General features: G+C 41.6%; 1 protein-coding gene across 1 annotated transcript; it reads right to left on the reverse strand.

Moving 5' to 3' along the window:
* Positions 1-2,246: 2,246 nt before the first annotated feature.
* b4galt6 (UDP-Gal:betaGlcNAc beta 1,4- galactosyltransferase, polypeptide 6) lies at positions 2,247-20,971 on the reverse strand. Its single transcript, XM_023428804.2, has 9 exons — positions 20,224-20,971; positions 12,588-12,704; positions 10,109-10,222; positions 9,142-9,266; positions 8,937-9,053; positions 8,504-8,691; positions 8,180-8,302; positions 7,036-7,137; positions 2,247-5,578 (listed from the first exon to the last, which is right to left on the reverse strand). Exons 1-9 carry the CDS (start codon positions 20,336-20,338, stop codon positions 5,431-5,433), a joined length of 1,149 nt encoding a protein of 382 aa, XP_023284572.1. The 5' UTR covers positions 20,339-20,971; the 3' UTR covers positions 2,247-5,430.
* Positions 20,972-21,259: the final 288 nt, after the last annotated feature.

The following is a 21,259-nucleotide window of genomic DNA, read 5'->3' on the forward strand; positions in this document are numbered from 1 at the left end:
ACTTTTAAATGCCCTGGTTCTCCCTGGATTAAAATAACAGAGTGGTAACATCCTGTTTGTTTTATCACTGCGGTTTGTGGGAAAATTATGTTTGAGCCTCCAGGAATTTTTGTGTTAGGAAAATGACCACTGAGACAAGACAGCTTTATATCCAGCTCTCTGATGCATGTCCTGAAGCTCCTCCAGGATCATTTACTGTGAAATAAATGCTCTCTTTGTTTGTCCAGGAGGATGGTAACAGGTAAAATCCAAACATACTGCTACAAACACATAAAGATGATCAGCTGCATTTATATATGATGAAAAATGTATTAACCTGCCTACTTTTATATTTAAAGAAGAATAATAGGCCAATTTAAATATTTATGATGCAACAGGTCATAATGAACTGTTAACAACAGAGACACAGGACTGTTTGCTAACATCTTCATTTATATGGATTGTTAACTAACAGCTAACATCTTCATTTAAATGGGCTGTTAGCAAATTGCTAACATTTTTATTTACATGGACTGTTAGTTCACAGCTAACATCTTCATTTAAATGGACTTTTAGCTAATAGCTAACATCTTCATTTATATGGACTGTTAGCTAACGGCTAACGTCTTCATTTACATGGACTTTTAGCTAATAGCTAACATCTTCATTTATATGGACTGTTAGCTAACGGCTAACGTCTTCATTTACATGGACTTTTAGCTAATAGCTAACATCTTCATTTATATGGACTGTTAGCTAACGGCTAACGTCTTCATTTACATGGACTTTTAGCTAATAGCTAACATCTTCATTTACATGGACTGTTTGCTAACAGCTAACACCTTCAATTACATGGACTGTTGCTAACGTCTTCATTTACATGATATACTCCTCTGTCATCAGTCCATCTATTGTGTTACTAACAGTTCTCTGAACAGTTAGAAATGATTTGAGAACTATCACAGACATTTTAATTTTTCTCTCTAATTATTTCAAGCCCTGCCTACATGGAGCTGCCCCACCCTAGTGATTTATTGATTCTACTGATGTCATCATTTTATTATCAGTCTCCATCTGCAGATGAAGGCTGCAGGACGTGGCTCTGGTAAATGTTCTGGTGTTTGTTTTTTGTTTTTTTTTTCCCTGTATTTTGATTTTGAGATTAAGGAAACTAACAGGATATTTGAACGTGGGTGTTTTTGGGTGTAAATGACTGATGGGGATGGTCGGTACGATACCGAGTAAAAGCAGTGACCTGATAAACAGCTGCTGCAGCTGTTTGTCCACTCAAAGTGTTTGCTTTTGGCACTGACAGGTTCAGATTGTTATTATGTGTCTGATAACATGGAGATGATTCCTAGAGAGACAGGCCTTTCTGTGAAAGAGTCAAATCCTTGTTTAACCTGAAACATCTGTTCGATGACACCACAGCAGCTGTTATTCATCATTATTGATCAGTCCTGGACCGCAGGTTTGTCCCTGTCAATTATTTACACCTAAAACCCCAGGTTCAAAAATCCTGGATTTAACCTTTAATGTGGATTAATGAAAAGTGACCCAGAGGTATGGAGCAGGACGCTCTGCAGTTAGTGCTCTCTAGTGGACAAACCCTGCAACAGCAACTAAATGACATAAACATCTTTGGTATTTCTGAATGCACATTGTTCTGTCTACCAGCACATACGTCCACACATCTGTGGTGCACTGTTTATGGGTGTATCAGTCGGGTTCTAATTATTATCAGAAGTGATTGATGAACATGGAAAATAAAAGACTGTTGTATTGCTACAAACGTCCACAGAATGACAAACACTGGGGTCCAGAATGAACACATCACATAACTCCTCATTAAGCTGCCTGTATCACTGTTCACAAAAGCAAAGCCTGTGTACCTGCTGGTCGTGGAGGTAAATATCTTTGTTCACAGGTGTGTGTGAGGCCAGGATAACTCAGTGCCGGAGAACAGGTTTAGGGGGGACAGTTTGTGGTGGATTAGCCTCACAGCTTCAGCAGTGTGTGTTTATAGTTGTTGATGACAGAAGGATTTGTGATTGTTGTGGCTCTGTTGGACAACAGAGATGAAGTGACCTGCATGAAGCGTGTCTCAGTTCAGTGCTGTGTGAGTGTGGGCCACACTTTTGTTGAACATGATCTGCAGGCAGTCACAGTGGATCATTATACATGATGTGGACACCTTCAGATCCTTATCATGAACATGATTCAGTCTGACTGGATGTGGTTCATATGAAGAGGACAAACATTGAAAGTTCAGTAAAACAAAACAATTTTTAATCTCTTCAGTTAGAATCAAAGACAAAAGAAAAAGAGCTCAAGGCACAAATAAATACTGCAAAATGGAAAACAGATGTCTAATGGTGAACATGCCATCTGAACGCTCTCACATACTTCTGATAAAAAGGGCTGAGGAGGTGGGTGGAGCCACCCTCAGCTGGTCCTGGACCCACTGACCCCACATTTCAGAGCCAAGTATGAGAACTAACCAGAAAATTGATCAGATTTATTTATGAGATAAGTACCTAACATCTGGACCAGAGTTTTGGCTTTGGATCCATGAGGATCCATACTGAAGTAAACAGGCTGATGTAATGCTCCACATCCTGACCCCTGTCACTGACCTCTGACGAGAAACACTGTCACATGTCTACACGCTACTCAGTGAACGACAGAGGAAATAAAGAGATGGAGTCAGTTTGTGACTGTGTCAAACTACCAGCACCACTTCTGAGGCTCTGCCGGACAAAATAACACTGATGATGTCATAGTGATGTCATCAGGGTGGCCTTGGAGACTATACCTTGTAACTAAGCCTGTTACAAACTGGAAATCTGCTTTACTCAGGCACAGTGGGTCTAACAAAAGATGCTTTGAGTTGCATTATGGGTAGTGTAGTTTTCTGGGGTTTGGTGCTCTATTAGAGACACTGGCTCAAAGAGGAAGAAGATACTCACGAAAGACCACAGTTCAGAGTCTCTCTGCCTCTGGTTTTATTTGTTGTGGACTTCACTGAAACACTAAGTCATTCAAACTACACTGTAAATACTGTCCAAGTCAGATCAGGGAAGGACAGGTGGGACCTGTAGAGACCAGGTCACCCAGGTACTGAAATGGAGGGGGGGGGGTCACTGAATACACTCCCTAACCAGCTGATCTCCAACATTAATGAGTAACACTGAAGTGAACAGCCTCAATCTGACCTGTAAACAAGCCTGACTTCTCCTCTCATGTCAACATGTGGTCTGGTGCTCAGAAAGGTGGAGAACAAGAGAATCACCAGCTGCACCCACACAGCTCAAAGGTCACCTGGTCAGACCACATCTAACAGAGGTGACTGTCAGTGTCAGACCAACTCCTCTCATCTGATCCTGAAACTGTCGAGGGTCAACTCTATTGAAGAAACACTAACACTGTAAACACACAGGTTGCTCACATCGCTGCTGCAAAGGATTCTGGGAGGGGTAGGATGGGTTGTTGTGATGGTCGTATCCACTGTGGCCTTAAAACAGCCATTCCCAGAAGCGTTTGCAGCGTTAGCATGGAGAAAGCCTGAGTGTCCTAAACATTAAGTAAACATCACTCTGACCATTTCACACCTGGATCCTGTTTCCCTCCATCTACTCTTCCCTGTGTGTGTGTGTGTGTGTGTGTGTGTGTGTGTGTGTGTGTGACTGCAGATATCAACAACACATATCCTGACTGTAGGATATGTTGAGGCACAACCTTCAATCATTTGTCTGATCATTTTCTCCACTGATCGGTTCACCAATAACATTCAGGTGATGTCTTTAGATTGTTTAGGCTGATCCTCAGTTTATGATCACATTTGGCTCTTATTGATCTATGAACAATCAATTTTCTGTTAATTTATCTGCTCCACTCATGTTTAAAACATGGAAACAAGGTCAAGATGAAACATGGCCAGAGTTGTGATGTAACATCACCATCAGAGGAAAACAGTGAACATCTTGAACATCCATCTCCGTCTTTACACTGATTCAGAAATGAAACTTGGTGCCATTCAAGAACAGCGAAGCCTCAGCTGATATCAGCCGACACCACGGTTCTCTCATCGTGGCCCGTCACACTCACAACACCACCGTCCAGACTCACAGCATCCAGCCCACACCGCCATGCTTCAGCACATGGTACAGTACAAAGAAGAGCTTCATCACATGGTCCAGCACTAAGTCTTTAGAAAATCATAAAAAATGTAAAAATAAAAACATCTGAGACAAAATGTACAGTCATGAGACCACGAGCCTGCAGCAAGGCCTGCTATGTGGACACACTCCTGTTGCCTGGCCGACCTGCTCCCTGTACAGAGGAGGAGGCTCAGTCACGCCCCTTACTGAGGAGCAGCTCTACATTTTCACACAGTGCAACTCAAAGAAAACACAAAGCAAAAGGCAAAATTAAAAATATACACATCTCCAACTGATGAAATAATTTATGTCTGGTAAACAAAATAAATTAAGGCATGCAAAAGATAATGTCAAATCTTCAGATTATGATTTTTTTTTTAGCCAAACATCCTATACTGTTAGATCTTCCTGCTGGAAGAAACACTCACTCTTATGAAGTCCTCAGAACAAAGGTAGCTGCCAAAATAAAATTCAAACCCACTGGAATATCACTGTAATACGCCCGAGCATTTAAAGGCCCATATTTACATATTTGTGTTCTGTGTTCGAGCTTTAAGAGGCCGATATTTACATACATGTTCATGCGGATTCAGCAGCAGTGCAGCAAAACAAACAGCAAATACTCGAGTGACACAGACAGGAGTGCTTTTTCAAACATCCCGCTCAGATCAAATAAATAGCACGTATCAAAATAAAAAATGTACGTCACAAATATTAACGCTGACCACTGTGGCCCAACAGAATGATATGTATAAAACAAATGATAGTAGAAAGTTGGTAAGGTGACGGTGATACATCAGAAGTGAAGCAGTGCGGAGCCGAGCAGAGGGAGCTGTGGTTCTGCCACATTAAGGCTTTGAGATGCTGCTGCTCCCTCCAACCTAAACCAAACTCATGTCAACCTGGAGTAGTTAAGCCGGCACAGACAAAAAGACATGCAGCAACGCACACACATGTGCACACACACGTGCACGCGCGCACACACACATGCATGCGCGCACACACACACACACGCACACACACACACACACACACACACACACACACACACACACACACACAAACGATCAACAGTTTGAGAGACTTGCCACTGCCTCTTTTTTTCGGTTTAATTTTTTCCTCTAGGTTTTCTTGGCAGCATTACATGGTGCTCCTCTTCACCCCTCCCTGCCTGGGCCCCCCTCCTCTCTGCCGCCCCACCACTAGGCCTCTGGAGAGCTGAGAGGGGCGCTAGGCCAGGCCAGAGGGGAGCTGGGTGAGCTAGGGGTGTGGAGGAGGGTGGGATGGGGCTTCAGTAGTCTGTGATGGGGGCGAGCTCAGGGTACAGGTCCACCGTGATGTTCTTGTAGAGGCTGCTGAGGGAGCCGTGGGGGCTGTAGTGGAGGTTGTTGAGGCCATCCAGGTGTTGCCGCTCTTTGGAATACCTCAGCAGTTTATACCTACAAACACAGTCACAGGTATGTCAGTATATGCTCTGATCCCACTGCACTTCTCCATCCACAGCTTTCAGCTCATTCAAGCTGTAGATTATCATCACTACTGTGTGTGGCTCTGAGCCACTGGTTCATACTGAAGACTGAAGCTTTAAAACAAACAGCTGCTCACTGTCGCTTCTGTCACAGGAGGAAACTTTGTTGAGGATTCTTTTCTGTGGTGGATTAATCTAATTCTGGTGTTTGTTTTTTTTTTAAGAGTGGTCCACTTGTGATGAGATCATCTGAGACTCATGTTAATGTCAGGTCTGAACAGGGCCTTTATCTCTGTGACTTTGTGTCTGAGTGAAATACAGCTGTTTATGAATCTGATAAACAACAACAGGTGACAGTGTTTATAAACTGCTGCTCAGAAAACAACCACATCCAGGTATGTGAAGCAAATGAAACTCCTGAGCAGCAGCAGCCTGTGTGGACCAGTCCAGACTTTATATGATGAACATCATTATAAACCAGACGGTGATCTGGTCTTTGGACTGATGCAGGAAGGACTGACATAGACTATTGATTGAATAGTGAATTTAAAATGTTGATCAACAGGACACACACCTCTCAGTGAATAAGAACTGTCATGTGTTCAGTCACAGTAAAAACAGAGCTTTATGAACTACGTTCATAAATGAACTAAATGTGGAGGAGCCTGTTTGATTGAACCTGGTCAGGTGATAATTGTATAGGTGATAATAATAAATCCACAGTCAATAGACTCATGTTTGCAATGTAAAACCAGAGCTCAGCTCAGCTCCTCCACAATATGAGGAAAATTTGAAATGACACTGTTCAATATTGTGATGACAATATGACGTGCGATAAATAAACAAATACTGAAGTTTGCATAAACAATTTTGCTGAGTGAAGCCGAGTGAAGAACACAGACAAAGGTCACTATCTGTCATCTCCTCTCCTACTGTCTCAGCCTGTAGTTATAAGTTTACAAAGCTCTGTGTCAAATGAAGCTGCAGTCTACACACTGAAAGTATTAAAGGGGAAAGGACTGTACTGGTTTAAAGTGGAGAGGACTGTACTGGTTTAAAGAGGAGAGGACTGTACTGGTTTAAAGAGGAGAGGACTGTACTGGTTTAAAGAGGAGAGGACTGTACTGGGAGCACTGGTGTCAGGTGTGACTGACAAACACCTTGTGTTTACTGTTTTAAAAAGATAACTGGTCAGGAATCATTAAGGGAATTGTGGTATCAATAAAATCTTATCAGTTCTCGTCACTATCTGTGCTTTTAACTGTCATGATCTAAGTTAAGTTCCATGCACATGTTAATTAAGATGAGTTCTCATGGACAAAAGGATGTTTGATTAAACTCAGTGATGTAGTTCAGGTAAAAGAAAAGAACTTCTCCTTGGTTCTTCATGGTTCTTTTTTAGAACAGAGAGGTCATTCAGGTTCTTACCTCCCGAGGAACTGCACCTCTCCTCTGTGGTGGTGAGGAATTGACTTGTACTTGCCAATCTCTCCCTCTGGCCGTGTCACATTCAGACCAGCGTAATGAACTCTGAGGAGAAACCAGTCTGCGTTACACAACACCACCATGAACAGACAACCTCAAACATCTGAATTTACTGACACAGTAACATGACAGAAAGAGGGGGTTTGAAGCTGTTTGTTCAGACTGTTCGCATGTGAAATAAATCTGGTCCTCTTTGAATTGTTATTGACCCCTGGTCTGGTCTACTGAATACCCCTGGTCTGGTCTGGACTATATGAGTCTCAGTCCTTCTCTGGTTAGTCTCCATCATGTCCAGTAGAGGGCGCCCTCTATATCTGAAGGTGTGAAATTAAAATCTTTACTTCTTGCAAATATCTGTGTCTCACTATGATGTTGTCAGTGATGATGCACAAACACAGGGCTTAAAGTAAAAAAAAAAAAAAAATCCTGAGCCTGAAATGTTGCTTTCTGTGCTTAAAGAACTGCCAGTGTTGCCAAGACCCGCCCTGCTCTGCTTCTGATTGGTTGGGTTGGTTAGGTTCAGTGTCTGGTTAGTTTGAGAGCGAGAGCTGTGTTCCTCTCATACCATTGGTAGGTGAGCTTTATTACCTCGAACATGATAAACTGCATCCACAACAAATTTCCCAAGTGTATTGACTTTTCATTTTTCTCTCACAGTGTTATGGTGCAGAGCCATCATGGTGCCGGCATACTTTAAGCCCTGCAGACACCTGTGCAGGTAACCTCAGCCGGTAAACATGGACCCCACAGGCAGCCTGTGTACATACTGCTTTTATAGTGCATTCAGAAACAGCAAGTGTCTTCAAACTGGGGTGGGAGATTCATAGACTTATATACAGACTCTGCATAGGTTGCATCAACATTGCCACCATGATGGATTTACAGCAACATTAGGGTGTTAGTGATACTGAAGTTGAACCTCCTGACCACCATGATCTTTGAGTCTAGACAATTTTCTACCTTTAGTTTACATCAAGGAGATGAAGCTGCAGTTTCCTTCTCTGGTTTACATGGTGAAGTCTCCCCGGCACCATCTGAGTAACTACATGAAAGGGTCAGCAACTGTGGACTCTTTTTGTACACTAACCTGTTCCACAAGTCATCGTCCTCTCCTCCCCAGCCCCAGAATGCATTGGGAAAGCCATTGATCTTGCGGAACTGCTCCACAGTGAGTCCACTTACACCGCCAAAGAATTCACTGTATGGAAGACTGAAGACAACACGGTCTGTCACATTCAGGTCTAAATGATCTTGATTAAGACCCACATGTGAGAAAATACACAAGAAAATGTTCACTTGTTCAACATTACACCTATATTTCATTTACCTTTAGGTGTTTTATATATTCTCAAATATAAATCTATATATTTATAAACAATTATATAAAATGTGTGCAGTTGACAACACTCACATGTACATGTATTTGTCAAGCTTGGCGGCGAAGTGGCGTGGCATCTGACCGCAGCCATAGTAGTTTCGGTCATTCTCAGGGATGTGGTCCACGTCGTGGAAGATCAAGCAGTCCCAGTCCAGGTCCTTCATGGCCTCCATGAACCCCACGTTAAACAGCATGGCTCTGTTAAAGGGCTGACTCCCACTCTGAACACACAAACGCACGCACACACTAAATAAGCCTGTTGCAGCTACAGGTAAATAATATGAAGCCTTGTTTAATGTGAGGGACTTCAGTACCCATAAGGCTTTTCAACCTTTATTTATAATCCACAAAGCATCAGAACAGTTTCATTCAGCTGAATATTCACCATCACTGCAGCGCACACACACACACACACACACACACACACACACACACACACACACACACACACACACACACACACAACCTGTTCGATGACGTAGAAGGCGAACTGCAGCCGTTGTCTCTGCAGCATGGGGATGAGGTGTTGGAAGAGGATGGGGAGATGTTCATGGCGGTTTCTAAAAGGAATCAGGATGGCTACCTGCAGAGGACACACTGGAGTAAGACTCGACTGACCACACCCATCATGTTCTGACTAACATTACTCTGAACACCAGGTGAAGCCCGACCTTCCAGCGAGGTCTGCAGTCCTTTGGTTTCCAATGGCCTCCAAACTCAATGTCAAAGAACTTGGAGAACTTCAGTTCAATCTCCTCCATGGGGATTTCTGTCATGTTCACTTCGATAAGGCCCTCTGTGGATCACACACATCAACAACATCAACACACACATCACCATCAACAACAACACACACATCAACAACAACAACAACTGCGGGACACAAAACAAAGGCCTCCTTTAGGCTTTTGTGTATTTGGTGAGTTCTTTAGCTGTTAATGATTTTGGGGTGAAAATCTTAATTAAAGAACAGTCTTCTGTTTAATATTAATACCCTTTTTACACCAATATTATCAGGTATGAGCAGGTTTTTTAAACGTGGGTAAACCAGCTAATAAAAGCTGATTGACCCCTTTTCCACTGTCAGTTTGTCGCTGTTTGTCACCATCACTGCAAGTTTGTCTTTCTGTTCACACACAGCTGCAAGGAGTGATGTCATCACATGCACTAACAGAGCACAGAGTGAGCTGTTAGCTGCAGTGCAACTGGGGCTCTAGTTCACTCTCAGAGGAAAGTGTAGCTGAGGTGTTCTGGTTTAACAGCACGGTGCTGGACAGGTGACAGGTGTGCTCGGCAGGAAAAGGAGTGAAACTTAGCATGTTCACCTAGATGTTGTATTTACATTAAAAGCCGATCGGGGCCAGAGCCAAATACCTGTGTCCACTGCAAAGTCATGTGACCCAGGTGTGAATGCCAAGGGGCTTTATTCACAATGACCACCTTCATCTGGAAACATAAGGCTGATTTGATTAAGGTGTTTGCAGCAGCTTGGACTAAACAATGAAGCAGCAAGGCTTCCACTGCAGTAAAGGCTTAAATAAAGAGCTTAAATGAATGGTAAAATAAATAATAAATATAATGATTATATTATATTATATTATATAAAGACACACTGGTGGTAGGAATCAGTCTACTCACTCATAGAAGGTAATCGCTCTGGGCAGGGCAGGTTCTGGGCATAGGTGAAGTTCTCTGGAAGATATGTAGTTGGCTGGACCAGGTATTCACTGGAGTTACTGCCATCAGGATAGTCTGCAGCAAACACATCCAGCATCATTGACAGCAATGCACCAGTTTAATGTCTTCAAACTACAGGCTTTTGTATTTTAAGCGATCTGTTATTTTATCAAGACTCCTAATAAATGTTGTCTCTTCATACTATTAAATTGATCCATGTTATGAGCTTGTTGGACCAGTGAAGCTCAGAGTCTACCTGTTCATCATCATACCCAGATTTAAACTTATACTGCAGCACCTTTACTTCACTGTGTGTAGATGTTAAAAGTATATTTTCATAGTATATTTCTCTCCTGACTGAACCATGCTTCCATACATGTACAGTCACTTTACTACACCCACTACTGACCCTGTTCCCAGTCACCATGTTCTTTACATCAGATCTGACCAACCCTGAAACCAGAACTACGAGCTATCATCATGCCCCTCCCCCAGTCTAATCATCTCAGGCAGCTGTTTCTGTCATTTTATGTATTTCTCTTATTTGTAAAGTTAGTTGTTGAGTTTTACTACTCATTGATAGACAATGACTCTGTTTACTTTGTGGCAATTTTCTCTGTGTTCCTCTGTTTACACTCGGGGGCGATAACTAGCACTGTGAGCTCCAGGCACCTGGTTGAGGAGTCACTGGAGTATCAAGAGACCAGTGTGACATAGACAGACCAGACTCCAACACCTGAAGACTGTTACAAGGATTTGGATCGAGGGCAGATGAAGGATGTGAGTGTGTAGTAGGGTGGAAGTTGGGTGGAGGGAGGTTTCACTGAACTACTGAACTTTGCACTGCTCATGTTTCATCTGTTAGACTTCAGGACAGTAAAGTACATTCTGCTGTCTGTGTACTTCATATTTATAACTTCATATCTAACGTTCTAATGTGTGTTCTAATTCTGTTTATCCGGAGTTGTGTGAACCTGCACTAACCCAAACCTCTTTCTCTTCCCTCTCAATCTGATCTATGTATCTGGTGGTTTCTATCCTTGTTTATTATGGTTGTATGGCACGAACACAGCAGGTATCTACCTACTGATCTGTAGTGATCCACTGTCAGCAGTGTGGACAGGATGGAATATGCAACTGAGAAAAACAGTAATTGTGAACAGTTGTGAGTCAGGGTTTTGATGCATTATTTGATTTATTGTGAAAGGTTGAAGTTAAAACAGGATGTTGGGTTGTTCTTCAATAAACTTAAGAGTTTCTGAGTTTACATATAGACCACGTGGGCTCTGAGTTTTCATGGAGATAGGGCTGCAAATAACGATTTTCTAATGATTAATCTATCGATTATTTTATCAAATACTTATTCAGTGTAAATTCTAAGGCAGCAGCAGACGACTATATGACTATATGATTGGGAGGCGGACCTCCCGTCGCTGCAGTCAAATTTCATGCCGCCTCCCGACAAAATTCTAGTAGGCCCACTTGTTTTCTCTGCACCCGGTGGATTTGACGTTTGTAACTGCAATTGCTGCTGTACGCCCCTACAGCAATGTAGTGGCACTGTATTGTAATCCATGCATCAGGCAGAGCCATTCAAAATTTGCCGAAGAAGAAGAACACGAACGTGCTGGATTTTCCGCCTCTTCAAACAGGTGAATAGGGTTGCAAGCCATCCCATATAGTACGGGATCGTCCCGTATTTGAAAATAAAATGATTCTAGTACTTGTTTTCTTGGTACTAGGTGGATTTGATATTGATATTTTCGTTCATGTTATGTCCTCAAAGTGCTGTGAATAATGTAATGTCAAGTAAAACCAAACCAGTTGCCACTTTTCAACCCTACAGATGGATATTATCTCTTTTACATCCAAGCACACCCAGCTTCTTGAAAAGTTTCCCTAAATTAACATTACATCCCATCGTGTAGTTTTTTTTTGTTTCTTTGTTTTTGCAGAAATGTCTGGTGGAAGGTCACACTATCAATGGTTCTTTTTTTAAAAGAATAAATTCAGAACAGGACTAGAATTGATTGTTTTAGTTCGTCTCACTTTACTTTACTTTACTTTGTGTGTGTGTGTGTGTGTGTGTGTGTGTGTGTGTGTGTGTGTGTGTGTGTGCGCGTGCGTGTATGCACTGTGTACCTGCAGCACCGGCTCTCCCAGGGAACAGAGAGAGCAGAGCAGAAGACAGAGAGGCAGTGCAACCATAAATGATAAATAGAAAATAAATATATGGCAGCCCCCACAAATAAATTAATGTATGGGAAACGATTTGTTGACTTAAAACATTGACGTTGATGCTTTTTCCTAGTCGACGTAGTCGATAATGGCGACTAATCACGGCAGCCCTTCATGTAGACCACATGGGCTCTGAGTTTACTTGTAGACTATGTGGGCTTTGAGCAGGAGGATTCAGTGGTTCAATATGTATATGACTCACCTGTCCCGTTGAGTGTACTGTTCTTGTTGGTGTACAGTCGGATCATCTGGCCGATGGTTCTGACGTTGTCTCTCAACATGATGCCCTGAGCCTGCACCATGAAGAAGTATGTGTTGGCTGACAGACAGACAGGAGAAATGATGTTAGTCTCTTATTGCATTACAATTGCTTCATGTAGACACAGCTAACCTCACTTACTGTACAACACCACAACTGATTCTCAAGCCGCAGCGAGCACAAACCAAAGGTCCCATGACAGACTGAGAATGATGTCACATGGTGTCACCTGGTGTGTCAACAACTTTGATGTTTTCAAGGCTACTGCAACACAGACAACCATAGACTGAAAATAAAGATGGCCGCAGCCTCTGTGATGTCTCCCACAGGTTTCTGAAGCTCAGAGTAAGCTGCCCCACCGTCGCCATCTTGGCAGTGTCCGACTCCACCCCTAACTCCTAGCTAATCCAGAAATGGGCAAGAGGTGGGGGGTGTCTGGAGCTGAGACTGACACTCAAAGAGGCCACGCCCTAAATTCTACATAATTTTAAGTCTTAGTAAAATTTTAATCAGATGACTTAAACAGAGTTGTCATGAAGGAGAACATTTGCTGTAGAGACCAAAACTGTTTTTGTACCAGGCTTTAAACATGTTTATTTCTGCTGTTAAATTGGACATTTTAACATGGGAGTCTATGGGGATGGAATCACTGTTGCAGCCAGTTTTTGTCCCTTCAGTGTTGGCTTCATTGTCCAGAGGTTGATGCTTGTACAGAACTCTGTTTACAATTAAAATTTGTCTCAAAGACAAAAAGCCCCTGAACCAGCCCCTATTCTAACCCATTAGAAAACACTCACAAGTTAACCAGTATGTCAAATATGTATGAAATTACACAAAGCAAGATCAAAAAAGCAACAAAATGAACTGAACATGTAAACTGTAAAACATAAATACCTGTGACTACAGTCTACTACTACTGTGACCTGGGTGTCATGTGATCTGGGAGTCACACTGATGACAGAAGACAGATGTTAGCAGGTTTTTTGATCAGTACAAGGGTCTAATGTTTGAATGATGTTTAGACAAGAACAACATTATGATTTATGTATTATTAGTTCAAATAGATAATAGCTGTTGACTGTAATTTTGATGAATATCTGATCATATTTTAAGACAAATTAATAACAAAATGCAGGTGACTCCAAAGCTTCACTCACTTGTTCTTGCCACTGTAACATTTTAGTATATATACTGTATATATATCATCACATTACAAAACCCTAGTGTCACTCTTCCTATTGGTCAGAGGATTTCAGTGTGTAAACATAACGGTGTTTGGGGATGATAAAGTCTTATCACAGAGCTGCCAGGCAGTCCTGGTTGGTGAGCGGGTGAAAGAGTAAAGGCATGCAGGTCAAAGCAGATGATGCTCCTGCTGATAAACACAAATACTGAGCCTGTGAACTTCAGTAAAATGTTTGTCACAGTCCCTGAAATCAAAACAGGGTTATCCAGGATTATATATTCTCTTCTGTATCTGCTACTTAAAACACTTATCAATCTTTACTCTGGTTTGTCACAGGGAAGGCAGAACACGCAAGGAATGAACTGATGGTTCTGAGTCCTCAATTTAAATTCTCAGCTGGATGTTGAATCCCAGACTGACTGATAATCCACACAGGCCTGTTAGAAGCACACTGCACAGAAAACCAAAGAAAATACAACAGGTTACAAACCATCTGAGACCTGTACCAAGCTTATATTCAGAGAGGAGACCTGCACCTAGTTAACTTTCGAAGAGGAGACCTACACCAAGCTAACATTCAGAGAGGAGACCTGCACCAAGCTAACATTCAGAGAGGAGACCTGCACCAAGCTAACATTCAGAGAGGAGACCTGCACCTAGTTAACTTACGAAGAGGAGACCTACACCAAGCTAACATTCAGAGAGGAGACCTGTACCAAGATGACATTCAGAGAGGAAACCTACACCAAGCTAACATTCAGAGAGGAGACCTGCATCAAGCTAACATCCAGAGATGAGACCTGCATCAAGCTAACATCCAGAGATGAGACCTGCATCAAGCTAACATTCCAAGACCTGTACCAAGTTAACATTCAGAGACCTGTACCAACCTAACATTCAGACAGGAGACCTGCACTGAGCTAACATTAAGAGGAGACCTGCAGCCACAGTCATATTCACTCCAGCTGTTGATTCACACACAAGTCAAGAAAAAAAAAACTTTCCTGTAATGTAATTTGCACACAATTACCTGCACTATAACCAACTACAGACATGAACTTCCTGCAATTTCAAAAAGCGTGCCATGTACAGATGGTGACAACAACCAACCTAAACAGTCTTATTGAGGTGCTGCGCCTGCATGGAGCAGCTTCAAGTTCTGCGTGGAGTCATCTAAATTTTATTACGCTCCTCCACTCATTTATTCAGATTCTTCCTTTTATTTGTCACTCATCCGCATCTCTACAGTCAGACATCATGGATGCTGTCAATAATTTAGATCTGTGGATTCACGCATGTATGTAGAAAGGGAGAAAAGGTCAAAATACAGCGTATTTCTCACCAGTAGTCAGGACCAAGCCATGGCTAAACTGTTGACTCTTTCAAATCCCAATCAACCAAGCGAAGAGTTCATACACAAAAGAAGTGATCATTTATATTTTTACCTCATAGAATATTTTTCATAGAAATATTTCTCAAATAACTAATCTGCAGTGAGTACACATGCAGGGCTCCAGACTGCAACCACAGTGGATGCATATGTGAACATTTTTTGAGAGTGTTAAAATTTCATGTAGTTGCATTTTCTGTAAGTATTTGTATCATTGGGCTGTTGTGGTGCCCCTCACATATAGATTTAAAGCAGTACTTATTCTTTACTGTCTCTCCTTACCTGCACTTAAGGTTGCAAAATTCTGGGAATATTCAAAAATGGAAACTTTCCATGGGAATTTAAGGGAATTATTGGGAATTATGGGAAATAACCAGGAATAAACTGGGAATTTTCAAAATTGAAGGTTGGCTCTTCATAGGGAACATAAATATAGTTGAGGAAAGTATATTTTAGCATAATCTTGACTTAAACAAACAGATGCCATTCAAATACACTTGAATATCCACGCCATTCCTCAATCGACGAGACCACACGAAAAAAAGCTGGTTGGCATTCCGGCAAACCTAAGGCTCTTTGAGCCTGACACAGAGCCATTCCCAACAAGGCTGGAAAGTGACACTGAAGAGGAAGACTCAGAGTTGGATGTTGAGGAAGTGGACATGTTGTTGGATGACTGAGCAAAAATGCAGAGGATTGCTTGAGATTTCCATGTTTAATAGGACGTTTTAGAGGGAGAGTGGTTTTTTTCATTTAACATTTTGAATGGGACTTTGTGGAGATTTTTGGATGGGGGGATGCATTTTTGAATGAGTGGGGTTGGGAGATGGGTAATATTGAACCCAACATTCCTGTTTTTGTTCATCCATGACACAAGTAATTAAAATGTGTTCTGTTTTACTTACAAATAAATCTGTTGAAATATCTGTTGAAAACATTTTGTATGGATGTTTCCTTATGACTATGGATATAATATATTCCCAGTTAGTTCCCCTAAATTCCCATTAATTCCCATTACTCCCATGGAAAGTTTCCAATATGGAATATTTCCAAAATTCCCATGCTTAACTTCCCATGGAAATTTACCGGAAATTTTCCAGATATTTACCGGACATTTTCCACCCCTTTGCAACCCTACCTGCACTCTCATAAGTGTTTCAACATAGCTGTTAACACATTCCCAAAATGATTGATTATCAGGTGGTAACAGCCTGTTGCTCTGAGCTATGAGTGGACTGTATCATGTTTTTCCATATGTACTGCGGTGTTATTATTATTATTATGAAACAAAGGTGCCACATCAGCTGTGATCTGACACAAATACCCGAGCCACACTGGAAATTACATTACACTGCAAAGAATTAACAAGTTAATCAAAATGACACTAAGAACAGAGGAGCCAAATCTTGGTCACTAGATAACACAGTTTAAAAACTAACTGTCCTACAGACACTATTAGAATTTATACAGAAACTTCAAGTTGTATTTTAGAAGCTGTCCATTGCAGTATTTCTGTTACAAATAAAGTATAGGAACATTACTTCTCTTTCACTAAAATTGTTTCTACTGCTTTCTGCAGGAAATGAAAACGTTAGTGTTGGTGGCCATATGTAAAAGATGAGCTTTTGAGATGAGCCAGAGGAGCAGATCTAGTACAATGCAGAGAACCACAGGAGATAATGAAGTTCTTAATAAAATAATAATAAATCACACTGAACACATCATGTGTGTCAGTGAAGCCTTGAAACAATCAGGACAAAGTTCTGTGGTCACAGAGCTTTTAATGCTGTGTGACCTGGTGACGTTCAGCAGCGCAGGTGAAAGTCAGACAAAATTTCTAACCAGTGCAGTTTCTAACTAGTTCAGAGGGGTATGCCCCCCTCCCATTCAGAGAGATTTCCATCTGCACTGAAACAGCTCGGGCCAAATCACAACCGTTTATCACAGATGGGTGGGATTTGATGACTGACAGAGGAGTGACTGAAGCACTTTCATTTACAACCAAGGTGGCTGCCATTGATATGGGGTCTATTGAATCCACTAGTGTGACAATATTAAATGAACTGGACATGGGTTGCTATAGCAGAAAAAGTATTATCTCTATATTCTTAAGAGAAACAGCAATGTGTCATACCAAAGGTACAAAAGGTGTGACCACATCATGTGCTGCCAGTGGAAAAGGTAGTGTGGAGCCCTGATATGTAAATGGCCTGCATTTATATAGCACTTTTCTAGTCTTATTGACCACTCAAAGCACTTTCCAATACTTGCCACATTCACCCATTCGCACACACAGGAACAGGGTTAATTTAAACATGCACTCTGGAGGAGCAGGAGATCGAACCACCGATCTTCTGATTTGTGGACAACCTGCTCTACCTCCTGAGCCACAGCCGCCCACTGTACAAGGTGTCATCTGTGTTCATGAGTTCCGAAGTCTTTCTGCCATAATGCAGCAGCAGCTTCAGTACCTGGCCTTCTGAAATAATACTTCATAACATTCTTCATTACATGAACACCTTGTATTTAATGTATGATGTAATTCAGCACAACAAAACAACAACCAACTACTACAACCTACAGTACTAGATCTAGAACACAAACCACCCTGTCTACAATCATGCTGCTGGACCCTAGGCTAACACAAGTCTACAGTAAATTTCCCTGAACTTCCTCTCCTCTCAAGAAACACCACAACTGATCATCAGTAAAAGTGTGTATTATCAATCATATACATGATCAGCTTTCAAGCTGCAGGTGTGAATGAGACCAGAGGTCTGTAGGATATGATGCAGGATCTGAGGTTATGATGGTGGTTCACTTGATACTGGGGTAAATCACCATGGTAACTGATCCTGAACTCCTAACCGGCTCCAGAGCAGGTTAACTTCAGAGGATCAGATCAAAACCTGTCAATAGCCAAACTGACCAATCAGATCAGTGGAAAAATTGAGTCATCATTTCTACAGGATCCAACAACAGGGTAAAAAGAGTTTACAATAAATAGATCAATAATGAAGATTAGTAGATATGTGTATAGATCAGTCGATGTTTTGCTTTTTGAGTCTTTCCATGTTTTCACTCTGCTTTTAAAACAGAGCTTCTAACAAACAGATAAGAGTTTGTCACACTAAATAACCACACAATGACTTTTCTAGCTTCATTTGAACTGAACACAGCTTCTTTTATCCGACAGGATTTCTAACAGTGATGAAGCTTTTACTCTCTTCATCGTCACTGCAGTTCAGAATAACATGAGGAGACTCTGTGACCACAACAGGAATAAAAACTAACCCAAAAATGATCCACACACTGAAATATTTATCATCATCATAAAAGAAGATTTCAGTCAGGTAGTCAAAGAAGAAACTTCATGATAAATCATGTTCTTATTTAGAGTATATCCTCAGTCTGACTTTGTTCATTGGAAATTATTTGTTTCTTTTTTATTCTTGTCATGTGATCATATTGTTTACATTTCACTTTGTTGAAATTCACTTTATGACGTCACTATAACTGAATTTACCTGCAGGTATCAGCGTTTTTGTCTCATATCATATTAATACTTTATTCATGGTTCTGACAATGTTGTTTGTAGTTAAAAACTATTCCTCTTTCACATGAATGCGCTTGTAGCTGGACAGGTAAACCCAAAGTTAACTGAACCAGGTGATAACCAACTTCATAGTACTGGTTATCAGGATCGACTGTTGGGCTCAGTGGAGCCAAATAACAAAAAGATATCTTGGATTTGTCAGGTTTGTCAAGTTGTTGTAGTGAAGACCTCTGTAGACATCCGTTTGCTCCAGCATCAGGGTTTTACTGTACTGTACATCAAGAACAGGATCTTGTCAACTATCATATCATCAGTGTTAGGGAGAAACTGGTTACACATAATAACAACAGGATTGCGTAATTAAATTACAAAATACATGTAACTAATCTGTTAAATTCACAGAGAAAAAAATTATTGTAATTAAATTAAAGTTATTAATGAAAATGTTGGTGATTATAAAGGAGTTCCATCTGAATATATTCTTTTCTGTAAAAAGCTGATATGCAGAATATAACAGGAAAGTCTTCTAATGACATACCTGTGGACCACACAGGTCAGACAGGTGACAGGTATGAGGTCTAATAACACTAACTTCATTCAGCTGTTTGTAGAAATGTCAGAACCTAATGACATATCCAGGTTCATATGAAAACAGAGTGCCAACAGACTAAATTAGAGGTAATGAAAAGTAAACAAATAGTAATCAAATGTAATGAGTTACATTCCTTTAAGTAATTAAAGCTGTTACATTACTTATAACAGAGTAATCTGTAGCCTATTAATGTATTACATTTCAATAGTAACCATCCCAACATTGCATAACATACACATGACATTATGAGGTTACTTACATACGACCAGTGTATATTGTAGCAATTACAATACACACTGAGACAAGACTGTTCAGAGTTCAGGAACCAATGATTACTATACTATTCTTTCAGAAACTGAAAAACTCTGGTGTACATTCTTAGCATGAGATGGGGAATATTTGAACATCTGACCCACTCTTCACTACATGTAAACCAGTCATATAGCTGAATTTGCCCATGTTGGTGTAGATCCTGATCGCTTGGGTAGAACCCCACACAACATTAGGAGTGATGCCCACAGTCCATTCATTCACAAGTCTGCTGTCAAACGCTAGCTAAATGCATAGCATCCATAAATACAACATAAGGGAAAAATATCCAGGCAATCTTTCAATCCACTGCCATTGGGAGACGCAATTTGGTGTGTAACATCGCTACACAGCGAGGGCCAGCTGGACATTATGGCCTGGGGTGGACCTTTCATTGTGGGCTAATTAGCCTGTTAGCTAAGGCTTTTAACGTTAGCGTGGACTGTGACAGCAGCGGGAGCTTGTTGGACTGCAGCATATAATCCAGACATAATAACATTATCTGTTGCCTTGCAAGCCGTTTAGTGTAAACCTCTGTTTACTTACCTATTCCAGGAGCCACATAAATGAAGTAGAGACAAGTGGTGGACATGGAGAAGAAGAATATGAAGGCCAGAAACGATCGGTTGGACATTCGCAGCAGTCGCCTCCAGTTCACCATTTTGGCTTAGGCCCGCTTCTCCTTCGCCGATATGAATCCCATAAAATACTTCTTGGAGTTAAAACGTCCTCGAATTGATAGACAACAATGTCAATGGTGTGGTCATGGAAAACCCCGCACTGGAAAAGCCCAGAGCCGCAGCGCGGAAAAGGCTAACGCTAGCGGCGCTAGCTGGCCTGCTTTCCCCTGCCAAGAACTTTCCAGATGGAAAAAGCAGGCCTATAACGTTAATATCAGGCAACTGCGAGCCTCATGGAGCACTGCCGGTCGGGCATATTGAAACCGTAACACTACGGGCCAAGAGCTCAGCGGTAACAATACTTAAGGATACTCATGGTAGTCTTCCATGGTTACTGTGTCGCCAGCGAGGCTTTTATCGCTAGCACTGAAGGTTGGTCACTGAAGGGGGCAGGACCGCTCAGTTTTCCCACAGTCTACTGGCGGCCGGTGCGACGTTTCCCACAGTCAGCGCACTACTTCATCAAAGCGCGCTCTCTGGAGTCCAGTCATACCACCGAGTGTCTCCACACTGATTTCACACATTCAACACACATACGTGCAGGGATATGTGAGGAATAGACTCCACAGAAGAGATCAGGTCTGCCTCCTCTTCATTTTCTGCTAGCACTGCAGACACCGTTTCCGGTGGGTGTTACACCGCCCCTCCCCTGTGTCGCCATGGCAACATGGAAACCTGTGTGCGCGGTGCAGTGGAGGTTCTTCCTGTAGCGCCCTTTTTTGAAAATTTTGGATGTGTATGCAAGAACATAGCAGAAAATATGAAAGTTCATAAAGTGAACTTTTGTCCAACCGTGTTGTGGCCTATGAGCCCAGAATGGATGCTGCAATAGCTATGTGTAAGTGCTGCAGGAATAGGGTTATCACCTATGATATGTGAAACACCAGGACACGGATGATTTG

Source organism: Seriola lalandi, unplaced genomic scaffold, assembly GCF_002814215.2.
Source record: "Seriola lalandi dorsalis isolate HSWRI2012SDOR001 ecotype SW California unplaced genomic scaffold, Sedor1 jcf7180002054885, whole genome shotgun sequence".
Classification (NCBI taxonomy): domain Eukaryota; kingdom Metazoa; phylum Chordata; class Actinopteri; order Carangiformes; family Carangidae; genus Seriola; species Seriola lalandi.

Excerpts from the sequence above, each read along its gene's own strand:
- b4galt6 (XM_023428804.2), bottom strand. The coding sequence starts at position 20,338 with ATGGTGAACTGGAGGCGACTGCTGCGAATGTCCAACCGATCGTTTCTG. Across the intron at positions 8,692-8,936 it reads CCTTCTACGTCATCGAACAG|AGTGGGAGTCAGCCCTTTAA; the intron begins GTTGTGTGTGTG and ends TTGTGTGTTCAG. Across the intron at positions 7,138-8,179 it reads GACGATGACTTGTGGAACAG|AGTTCATTACGCTGGTCTGA; the intron begins GTTAGTGTACAA and ends GTTTCTCCTCAG.